The 11,715-nt window shown below is 51.2% G+C and overlaps 1 protein-coding gene across 6 annotated transcripts in view; it reads right to left on the bottom strand.

The window, feature by feature from the left end:
• Positions 1-741: 741 nt before the first annotated feature.
• BAHD1 (bromo adjacent homology domain containing 1) overlaps positions 742-11,715 on the bottom strand; it is a 34,079-nt gene continuing 23,105 nt past the window's right edge. For all 6 annotated transcript variants that reach the window (XM_043990048.1, XM_043990044.1, XM_043990043.1 and 3 more), the window contains exons 2-7: positions 9,879-11,419; positions 6,083-6,444; positions 3,920-4,079; positions 3,449-3,525; positions 2,216-2,307; positions 742-1,743 (exon numbers count right to left, since the gene is read on the bottom strand). In XM_043990048.1, the coding sequence (XP_043845983.1) occupies positions 1,554-1,743; positions 2,216-2,307; positions 3,449-3,525; positions 3,920-4,079; positions 6,083-6,444; positions 9,879-11,403 (2,406 nt within the window). In that variant the 5' untranslated portion in view covers positions 11,404-11,419 and the 3' untranslated portion in view covers positions 742-1,553. The remainder of the gene's footprint in view (positions 1,744-2,215; positions 2,308-3,448; positions 3,526-3,919; positions 4,080-6,082; positions 6,445-9,878; positions 11,420-11,715) is intronic.

The raw sequence follows: 11,715 nt of genomic DNA, 5'->3' as shown, positions 1-11,715 counted from the left end.
CAAGAGGCTCTCTGCCTCTCACACAGCCTGATCCCTTCAACTCCCCATGAATCCGCGGCTTCCCAGGGAGCAAGGGTAAGGAGGGCAAACACATTGGTGTGGGGTGGGCAGCTGGCAGCCCAGCTAACTAGAGGCAAGACCCAAGGTCTCAGCCTTTCCCTCCCCCATCACGGTCCCTCTTTGGTATGAATAGGAAATAAACAGGGCCTGCTTACTGCTGCCACCTCACCCCCACCCCCCACCCCCAGGCAGGCCCAAGTGAGAAGGGGTTGGGGTAAGGGGCGGGGTGGGGTGGGGTGGGGCCTCCTAACCTGCTCTTTTCTTGGGGTTATCCCTAGGAAGAAAGGTGAGGTCAGAGCCAGGCCCTCAGCTCTGGCTAGAAAGGAACAAGATGGCAAACCCGGGTCCCTCCCTAACTGCAGGAGCGAGTGGCTGCCGCGCTCTCAGCAGGTCTTCGGACTGATACAGTGTTGATTCTCATTCTGGTTTAAATTAGTGCAATCTACAAAGGGCTTCCAGGGGACGGACGGAAGGGGGAGGGGGGGAGTGGTGGGCCACCCCGCTCTCCTTTGGTTTGTTTTACGACTGGGCTCCAAGAGTTGGGTGTTGAAGGTCTGCAGGAGGCTCTGTAGAACCTCAACGTGTAAGGCAAGAGGGAAAAAAGTCTCCAGCAAATCAGGTAGTATTTTTTTTTCTCTCTCCCTGACCCCACCCCCCTCCCAAATACCCACCCTCCCCAAAACAACACACACCCTGTGTTGGGCAGTTTCCTTCTGGGAGCCCCTGGGCACCTTCTCTGTGCCAGGAGGACGGGAAGCCCAGGCATCTCCAGCCAGGCAGGGCCCATGCTGGGCTCCCTCCTGCCCTCACCCCATGGCAGAAGTATACTGTGGGGTGACTGGGATGAGAAGTGGAGAGGGGATGCGCCAGGGGCCTGGGGTGGGGGAGCAGGCCCCTAGCTCAGGGAGAGGGAATCAAGTGCTCAAGAAGACAGGCTCTAGCTTTCTGAGGCTTGGACTCAGGGGTCTGCTCAGAGCCTGGGGGAGCATGGGAGAGCAGGAATGCTCCCTGCCCAAGGGAAAGGGAGCTCCCAGGAGTGGGCAGCAGCTGGTCACAGTGTGGCGAGGTAAAGCTGGCCTCCCACTCCCCCTTTCCCACTGAGGGCGGGCTGCTATGCCAGGAGTACTCTCCCGATGCCCTGCCCTATCTCACCCCACCCCCTTCTGGGTCAGGCTCCACAGCCTCAGGAGAGACTGCTCAATCCAGGCATTTCCTCCTATGACACCACAGGAAAGACTTCCAGGGGGAGCCTGGTACCTTCCTTGGACCCTGGCCTCTGCTAGACCAGAAGAGACATGGCCTGCTCAGCTTCACCCACCCCCGCAGCCGAACCAGAAGACACCTCCACCAGGTCCCTTTTGCTCTTTCTAACCAAGTGCTGTGCTTTGAGCTGCTGCCGTCCTTGCCCTGGGGAAGCCATCCTGGCATATGGGGAACCCCCCACCCCAGATGCCCCTTGCCAGCTCTTCCCCCCCGAGCTGGGGATTGGGCAGCTACTGTGGGTTCTTGAGGATGCGGCCATGTCGGAAGTCATAGACGTGGCGGCAAAGAAACACCAGCTCAGGGTCTGTGTCTTCTGGCACTGTGCGGTGGGGTGGGGTAGAGTACTCTACCGAGGGGGGCACCAGCGCTGCTCTCTGGCCAGGGAGACCTTCACCCCGACGTTTTGCCAAGGCACAGAATCTGTGGGGAACAGTACAGTCATGATCAGGGGGCTTCTCATCCCCTGTGCCCTACTTCTAGAAAATAGACCCTTGTCCGAGTCCCCCCCTCCCCCTTGCATCCTTCTTCCCTTCCCATCTGACACAACCCACAAAAAAAACCTTCCTCTGTCCTAGAAGTCAACTGCGCTTGAAGAGAACCATAGTGGAATTCTCTTCCTACCAGGGAAGTGCTGGGGACAGGGCCACCCTCCAGGTCCCCAGGCCACACCCACCCTATCCCACTCCATTCCACTGGGTTCATCCTGTGGTGAGAGAAGAGGATGCCCCCAGCAGGGCCAGGGAAAGCATCACAGAGCTCTCTTGGGCCTCAGAGGTACCTCTAAGGCCCCTGTGGGGGCAGGAGCAGGAAGGGGCTGACAACAGCTTCCTCTAGGTCACGTGAGGGGCTTGTTCAAGGAGGGAAGTGGGCCTGAGTGGGGAGAATCACCTACCTGCAGTACTCTGCAAAAGTCAGGACATAGCACTTCTCCTCAATGCAGGCCACACTGTTCTCATCCTGGTGGCGGGATGCGAAGATCTCATTCTGCCAGTGGGTAGAGGAGGAGGAGGGGGAGAAGTAAAAGGTCAGACACTGAGAAGTGCTTTTTGTAGCCACTACTCAGGCCAACCAAAGGAAAGCAGAGTCATTACTCGCTCCCCTTTCTCCCCTTGAGAAAGTTCGAGCTGGTGTTCCTGCAACCACCCACAATGCCAGGTAGCCATCTTCTCCTAACCAATCCTCCAAACAAACCCTGAACCTACCCCTACCTTCTGAGCCTTACTCCATTTTCCATTCAACAGGGGAATTACAACTGAGGCCTCCACCAACAGCTTCCTTTCCAGGGGCTCTGTATGGAATCTGCAGGACATTCCTGCCATTTTGTCTCATAGCCCCAGGGTTTTATAGGGGTGGGAGAAAGGAAACAGTCTCTTTCAATCCAGTAGGCTGAGGAGGCTAGAGGGAAGAACAGGCTCCAGGATCTTCACAAGTCCCCACCCATCTGAAACAGGCTGTCCTAGTCTGGTTAGAGTCAAAAAATAAGCAGAGAGAGGTCTTAGAGCCCAGAGAGAATGGAAGCAGGGTCAAGAATAGAATCCAGGCATCCTAATGCCTAGTTAAGGGCCTTCTTCCCCTTGCTCAATCTTATTGAGGGGGACTGGGGGTGTTCAGACAATGTGAGTAACAGAAGGGACCGTGCATTCCTTCCACACTGCCTTTTCTATAAACTCAGCTTCAGGAGAGAGGGACTATCTGTTCTGCCCCAATTCCATGGCCACGTGGCTAGACAGATTCCTTTCCCTGCTCAATTCTGGCCAGAAAACCCACTCTGCAATCTTTAGGCTGGAAGCTGTCAATAGGAGAAACTAAGATTTCAGCAGGTTCTAGACATGAGTCTCACTCACAGTTCTGCCTTTCTTCAGGGACCCTTTTTTCTCTTTAAAACAGATGCTGCTACTTCCTTTCCCCTAAGAATCAGAAAGGCCCAACAGGAGAGAGCTAGTAGAAAATGTCAGGATAAATCCCACTCTTGTAAAGACGCAGGCTTTCTGGAGGGCACAGGGAAAAGCCTGGCTAAGAGGAAAAAGCAAGGTCCTGCCCCCTCACACCCTCCTTACTTCCACCCATCCTGGAGATCCATAGAACAGCCCCACCAGTCACTTTTCTTCATTTTTCAGGTGCTCACCTGGTGCATGCTGGGATTTCGGCCTCCCTGAGTATGTTCTGGTCTATAATACCACAGTAGGCTCATCATCAGCTCTCCTGTGGAAAGATAACAGAAGTGCTCAGGGATGGAGTTGGCAATCCTAGAAAGATCAGCCTCAAGTTCTCAAGCTGTTGTCAACTCTGGCTAGAGCTTTTTGCCCAGATTAGATTTTCTTCATGATTCCAATGCTGACCAGAGCACCTGACCCCTCTCCCTAGTCCTAGCCTGGAATTGTGTATTCAGGGGTGAGTTTATGGCAAGGGAGCACCTTCAAGGGAGACAGTACAGATGCGCAGGCCTGGAGGTGTATGGACAGAACCTGGAGAGAAAATTTAATGAGGCATTCGGTCCCTGAGATGTTATCTTCCACAGCTTGAGACTTCAACTACAAGAACCTCAACCCAATGTCAAATTCCAGGTGTCATTTGCTTTGTCTCCCTGGGTTAATACCTGTTTTGGGGTCCTCCCAAAGGGCAGAGATCTTGGCCACATAGGGCATGGATTTCTTTCGTGGTCCTGACTTCAGAAGGACCGTATCCCGGACCCGGATCATCTCTCCATCACGCTCCACTGCCTGGTAGCTCTTTCGGATGGCTGGCGCAGGTTCGTTCTAGGCAATGACATAAGTGGATTTCAGATTTGCAGTCTTATAATAGGAGAAGAAAGGAATTATAATCCTTTTGACATATACACTCCACCCCCACCCAAGGAGGGGGAGGCCAAAGGAGTACATTCACCCTGTATATCTCCTTTTCCAATCATTACATAGGGTAGGGGAGAACTTCCAGAGAGAGGTTAGAAAATGAGGTAAGAAACTTTATGGGACCAACCATGCGGGCTCAGGGCATTAATTATTTTAGTTTATTGCCATTTGGTCCCTCACTCTCATATCTGTCCTATGACATTCCATCAACTCATCTCCCCAGCATATACTTTATGGTTTGGGGCTATAACATTTAGGGGCAATTTCAACTTGAGATTTCTTTTAGTAAGTGATGAGCGGACTTTAGTTTCATTTTAGCCTTTGGTTCTAATAATTCAAAGCTTTTCTTGTGATTTCTTGAGTCATGGTATCCATGTTTTTTTGCTTGGTCATGTTTTTCAGGAGGTCTAATGATCCTTAAATTATCTTTTCTTGTCTTGTTTTCTAAATCATTTATTTTTGATGGGAGGTATCTCACATGTTCTAATTTTTCAGTCTTTTGACTTTGTTCTAATATTTTATGTCTCCTTCAATCACTAAGTTCTGTTTGCTCCATTCTGGTTTTAGGTTGTGCATTACTTGAGGCATGTTTTCCACTTTCTATTTTAAGCTGCTTTTTTCTCCTTTTTTTCCCCTCAAGAGTTCTAATTGTATTTTGTCTCTTCCTTCATTTCTTTCATCCACTCTCAGAGTCCCTGTTGCCATGCTATTTCTGCCCTTGTGGAGTTGCTCTACTTTTGGATTTACTTCTTGGGCTTCTTCTAACCCATAGTATTCTTGAGTGCATTAAAAGTTTTCTTCTGTTTGCTCATGTCTCTAGCCTCAGTTCCTAGACTGAGACTTTGTAATAGGGCCACTCTTCACTGCTCTTTGGATTCTTTGGATGAGGTGGGTAGGCCCTGGTTCTGTCTCTGATAATGCCCTTCCAATGTTCTGGATGGGATGGCTGGGTCCTGGTCCCTCTTCATACCATTTCCATAATCCAGGCCTGTGAGAGGGTATTAGGGATGAATTCCTGGCTTCAGCCTCTAACTCCTGATAGTATGATGTGGCCACTAGACTTGGTCCCAACTTCATTTCCTTGATCCTCCAGTTTGGCTATTGGCTTTCAGTGATCTCACTGGCTTCAGGTCTCCTAGAGGGACCCATAGCTCTGTCTGCTAAGGCACTTCTGTCCTGTCTCTGTTTCCTTGGGAAGTCACCCACAGGGAGCTGGCTCTTGAGATCCCACTGGCTTAAGTCATGTTTACCAGTAATCATGCTGGCTCTAGATTCCCCGGGAACCACCCTGACCAGAGTGCCCACAGGTTCCTGGCCCTCTCCTTGTGAAATCCTGGACTTGAGGGAGGAGCTTACTGGTGTTCCCCTTTGATTTTATTGAATATTTCCTTCAATAAAGTAAACATCCTTGCTATGTTGTTTCTCATGGGAGCTACTAACTTGATTGGAGGCTTTCAAGTTGCCATGTTTACCAGAAGTCTAATATCCATTTTTCTAGAGGAGTATCAAAAGTTTCTTGGAGTGGTTCCCATTTTGTGAAGTAGGAAATGGGAAAATTCTTTTGGGAAGACTACATACCCAAGGATGGCCAGAGAAGTCGTGGCAGGCGGACAGAATACAATACCCAGGATTACTCATGCTTTGCTCAGAGAAATTAGGTGACTTGCCCAAGGTCACTCAGTAGTAGAATTATGATTAGAATCAGTCTTCTGATTTCAAACCCAGCATTCACTCTACCACGTGACAAATGCCTCAGGTGCTTGTACAGTCCCATTCTGGAGGTGGCCATGGGAACCATGGGGATAGGAGGTAGAAAGGGTTCCATGTCCCCTTCACTTTTCACAGCCTAATGTCCCAAAGAGCTCTGCCCTCTGTCCCTCCCCTCCCCTCTCCAGGCATCAGATACTCACCACAACATACACAGCCTTTTCACAAGCAGTCCCCACGGGCACCCAGCCATTGGTGGCCCGACGACGCTGGATGCGCTGCTGCTTCTGGTGGCTGTGCCCGCTCACTGCCTTGGTTTCAGAGGGGTGCAGGCAGCTGGGTGCCGTACGCAGGCCAGACTTGGAGCCACTGGGAGGCTTTGCACTTTGTGGGCATGCCCGGGCCATCGTCTGGGGTTCTGAATTGGGTGTCTGCAGATGGGGGACGGGCTCAGCTGCAGGCGGCACATTGGGCACAGGACATCCTGAGAGGGGGTGGGCAGGTGAAGCTGGATGGCCAGCCACAGGGATCGTGAGGTCCAGCTGGTCCAGAGACCTGCAGCTCTCTAATGGGAGAGGAAGGGAGAATGTCAGGGAGAAATCGGTGGTTCCTTTTACCCATATGTTTCCAAAAGCTTAGTCCCTTATCTAAAAGAGAAAATCGGGGATCACAATCACAGGGGAACTCAAAGAGATCTTTAAAAAAGGGAAAAGGACCCACATGTACAGAAATATTTATAGCAGCTCTATTTGTGATGGCAAAGAATTGGAAATAGAAGGAATGCCCACCAATTGGGGAATGGCTGAACAAGTTGTGGTATATGAATGTTAATGGAATATTATTGTGCTGTAAGAAATGATGAGCAGGCAGATTTCAGAAAAACCTGGATAGACTTAAATGGACTGATGCTAGTGAAGTGAGCAGAACCAGGAGAACACTACACAGTAACTGCAACATTGTGTGATGATCAACTGTGATAGACTTGGCTCTTCTCAGCAGTGCAATGATCCAAGACAATTCCAAAGAACTCACAATGGAAAATGTTCTCCACATCCAGAAAAAAGAACTGTGGCTTCTGAATGCAGATTGAACCATACTGTTTCTTCTTTTGTTTTTGTTTTTACTTTTTTGAGGATTTTCCCTTTTGTTCTCATTCTTCTTTCACAACATGACTAATACAGAAGTATGTTTAATGTGATTGTACATATATAACCTATATCAGACTGTTTTCTGTCTTGGGGAGTAGGGAGGGAAGAGAGGGAGGGTGCAAAATTTGGAACTACAAATCTTATGAAAACAAATGTTGAAAACTATCTTTACATGTAACTAGAAAATAATAAATTACTTTTATGATTAAACCCAAAAACAATCACAGGGGGGACCACCAGAGCTTTACAAGGAGTAAAAAAGTTTTTTCAGGCTATTAGTTATGGGAGTATGATATTAAGGTGGCTGTGTATAGCAAAAGATAGGCGAGACAAGAGAAGCCATCTCTTTCCTGCCTGCTGTGGGGTGGGGAGAAGAGGAAGGAAAAGTAGCAGGAGAGTCAGCAAGAACCCTGGGCTCTAGCCCAACATGGAACCTGGAACAACCAGTCTGGTCAGAGCCCATTGGTCTATAAAGTTGTTTTATAGCCTCCTATAGAAAGGGTGGGGAGGGAGCCACTGGAAAGGGCCAACTCAGTGCCTCATTGACAACTCAGGCTCCTAGAAGCAGGGCAGAGCCACTGAGAATGCTGACTGAGTTATTGTCCCAGCTGATGTGGTCACCTCCCTAGGAAGGAGACAGAAGGAGCAACAAGTTGTCAGCATCTCAACTGGGAAGAAGAGACCCCAGAAGTCATGGCCACCCACTTTCTGTCCAGATTTTCTCTGGCAAGCAGAAACACAGAATTTCAGACGTAGAATGGACCTCGACAGCCTTCTAGATCAACCAAAACCCAGAGAAGAACCTATCACAACATAACATGGGATCATCCAGCCTTTGCTTGAAGATCTTCATGAGAGGGAGCCCACTACGCCTGAGGCAGCCCATCCCACCTCCAGATAGCTCCTCCACAACATTTTTTCCTAAAGTCGAGCCTAAATTTGTCTCCCAGTAACTTCAATCAACTGCTCCTCATTTCATACCATGAGCTAAAACAGAACACACTGTAGACCACAAGTACAAATGCCACTGGACTGGTGTGCTTCCTGAAGCACAGGGAGGCTGTCCACATGAACTCAGGGACGGATCTGCCCCCAAAGCTGCTATTGAGACAAGGCAGCGTCCTCAACCCACTGAGGATGCAGACTCTACACCCAAATGAACTGTCCAGGGCTTGGCCTCAGGACCAGATTGGGGGCTTCTGTTTTCTTAGAAAAGGGTTTGCAAAGCCAGCCTGTAAACCCTCAGACCAAGAGCTCCCCATTTTTCTCATTTGAGGATTCTACTTTCTAATTTTTGAAAAAGATTTTTTTATTTCCTGCCAAAGGCATTACTTCCATTATCTCTGTATTCTCTCTAATTAGCCTGGTAGGAGAAAAAAATATAACAGAGATAGATTCATCAGGCCTAGAACTCATTTTCTTGAGGTGTTTGTCTCATTGAGACAATAAGAGCCAAGGCTGTATGCTCAGATACCACTATGCTTATGCTGTGGGAATCCTGACCTGCCTGACTTCCCAAAGGGAGCATCCTACTGGAGCCCCCACGCTAAGGGGGCCTGTATGGGAGGGCACTTGTCCTCGGCACCAAGGCCAGTATGCTGGAGGTTATAGCTCCCTTCACTTAAAGGCCTTTAACTACACTCCCAACCACCTTTCCTGCCCAGGGCTCAGCTCTCCACATGGATGCTTCCATCACTCACACACACACACACACACACACACACACACACACACACACACTCTCTCTCTCTCTCTCTCTCACACACACACACACACACACACACACACACACACACACACACACACACACACACACTGGTCAATGCATGCTTGGGGCCTTCAGCAGTAGGCACAGACTCACAGGATTCAGCTCCCAAGAGGAGAAGCAGAGACAAGGACACAACTTGCTCAGAAGGCAAAGGTGCATCTGAGAAGGTGTCAGCACAGGCCACACCACACTCTGAAGCGCTTTTGAGAAAACGTGTTAGTGAGAGCAGCTTTAGGAGGGCAGGCTCCTGGGCTGTCAGGGAGGCCCTGCCCCTCGTCAGTCAGTATTACAGCTGAGTGCTGGATCGTTATGGTAACATTTGGTTATACAGTCAGCTTATCAAAAACACATGTTACAAAACTACATGCATCTTCTCCTGGATCTGCTGGCAGGCAGGGCTCTCCAATGAGTGCCTCCAGAGGCACATGGAATTAAGCCTGCTCCAGGTCTCAGTCATACCACACTGAATTCTGGGGTACCCAAAGCTTCGACCAGAGTACAAGTACCTTCTTCTGCAGGAGGCCTTTCCTGCTCCCCCCAGCCACTGGTGCCTTTTCCTCTCAGATTACCTTTCATCAAGTGTGTAGGCGCATATACATACATGTATACATGTGTACATACACATCTACATATCTTTTGTGTACTTAGTTGTTTACAAGTTGTCTCTTGCATTAGGATGTAAACTCCTTGAGGGCAGGAGCAGTTTTTGGCTTATCTTTATAACCCCAGTTCAGCACAGCATAGTAAGCAATCTGAACTGCTTGCTGCCTGTTTCAAGACTACCCAGCTATCATATGGTGCTATTCTCCACAAAGTCCTGGCAGATAAGGTACCGCTTCAGCTGTCAGACATGCCTAAGCAGTCTGATGCCCACACCAAGGCAGAAAGAAGAAAACCGAGGCACTCTGCCTTGGAGACTAGGCCATGTCTGGAAATGCTGGAACCCAAATTGTGGGTACTTCTCAGGGCCAGGCTCCCTCTGATGACCAGCCTGCACTCAGCTATGACCCTGGAGGAGGAGGCTCCAAGTCACCACAGAAACCCTTCACTCCAGGGCAAACAGTTTTCCCAGGGACTTCTTACCTGCTGCGAAAGGCATTTTGTAGGGACAGCTGCCGTGAGTGGCATGGAGGCCGCTGACGCGACTAAGGGGCATGGGGAGAACCCCACAGAGGCTGTAGCCGTTCACTCCTTCTCCTTCTCCACAGCAGTAGTGTGATGAACACCAGGGAGGGTGCTGGAAGGGGGTCCCTGTAGGCAGGGAGCTGGGGGCCACCAGAAGCCCATCACAGGGGGCAGAAGGGGACAGTTCTCCCCCCTCTGGGAACACAGGACAGGGCGAGTAGCCCCCACACTGCAGTCCGCTTTGACCGTAGTACAGGTAGACCCCGCTCAGTGTGGTAAGCTCGGGGCCACCATAGAAGCAGCCGTAGTCAGAGTGGTTGCCGGGCACAGGCAGCGGGGGCAGCTGGGGGAGAGGGAACGAGGGCTGGTGGAGGTCTTGTTTGGGAGTGGGAGACTTCTCTCCTGGGCGCCCGTACTCTGGCTTCATGGCAGCCTGCCCGCCCATCAGCAGGGGCAGCCGGTGGTACAGGTCCCCAGGGCTCTCGAACGAGTGGCTCAAGGGTTCATAGGGCAGGGGCTCTCCTTTGCCACATAACCTAGGGGAACCAGAAGCAGCAGCTGGCGGCCAGCTTCCCTCATGGGGGATCTGCCAGCTGGGCAGTCCCTCAGTTCCTACTAGGGCAGCTTCCTGCCTAGCCTTTACGCAGTTTTTCCGATTGGCTTTGGCCCATTTAAGCCTCAGTGTCTTAGGGCCTATAGAGTCAGGCCGGACGTCGCCATCGGGGTGGTTTCGAGGAGCACGATGCGGCAGTTCCCGCTCCTGGCTCAGCTTGAGGAAGGCTGCTGCATTCAGGCTGGCCAGTCTCTTGGGAGCAGTGTCACCTTCGCGGCGGGCACTGTCTTCAAAGACTTCCTCAGGCAGAATGTCCTGGCTACTACTACCCTTGAGTCTTGCTGCCCGAGTTCGGCTCCGTCCCTTGAAGCTTTTGGGGACCGGCTTCTCGGGCGAGGCCCAACTCCCACTTACTTTATCTCGGGCCCTCCTAGTTTCCCCTCGGCATCGCCGGGTAGCAGCAAGCCCAGCCCCATCATCCCGCTCGAGGAGCAGGTTATTGAGGGCTTCGGCATTGAGAGAAGCAAGACGCCTCTTTCGAGGTTCCTCGGGAAGGGTGTTATCAGTCCCGGCATCCTGCTCCCCAACTGTCTCACCCTTGCCTGGGACTGGAGTTTCAGGCAAGCCAGGTGTAAGTGGCTGCAGCTCCTCAGCCCAACCTGAGGCCTCCTTGCCCCGGGGGCTGGCCACATGCTCCAGGCGGGTCAATAGTACTTTGCAGGTCTTGGGCTTGCCTGGGCCCAGGAGCCGCTTCCGAAGGGGGTAGTTTTTCCGAAGATCTTGTAGGTTGGGGAGGCTTGGAACTTCTGGAGCAGTCCCTGGCTCGTTGCCCTCCTGCCGCTCCATCCTCTTGCCTTCCACCCGAAGTGGTTCCCGGCCAGTGGGGAGAGAGCTCAGCAGGGACAGAGATCTCCTCCGCGCATGCGTCATAGAGCAACTTCTGGACCTGTAGGAGAGACAGCAACAGTAAGAACTGACCATCATGTGAAGCACCTTCCTCCTGCTATTTCACTGGATCCTTACAACCTCGCCAAGTAGGTATTACACGGTACGAGGAGCAAACTGAGGTTAACCAACTTGCCCACGATCATACAGCTGGTAAGAGACAGCTGGCTCTCCGGACTAACGTTTTTGTCATCACCCCTCTCTCTGACCCAGCCCGAGCCCGCAGCTCCCCACTCAAAGCCTGCTCCCATCTTCATCCACTCCTCCTCAGTCATTTCCCAATGTTAATTATCTTTG

This window comes from Dromiciops gliroides, chromosome 2 (assembly GCF_019393635.1).
Source record: "Dromiciops gliroides isolate mDroGli1 chromosome 2, mDroGli1.pri, whole genome shotgun sequence".
In the NCBI taxonomy this organism is placed as follows: Eukaryota; Metazoa; Chordata; class Mammalia; order Microbiotheria; family Microbiotheriidae; genus Dromiciops; species Dromiciops gliroides.
This window is presented reverse-complemented; position numbering and strand designations above follow the sequence as displayed.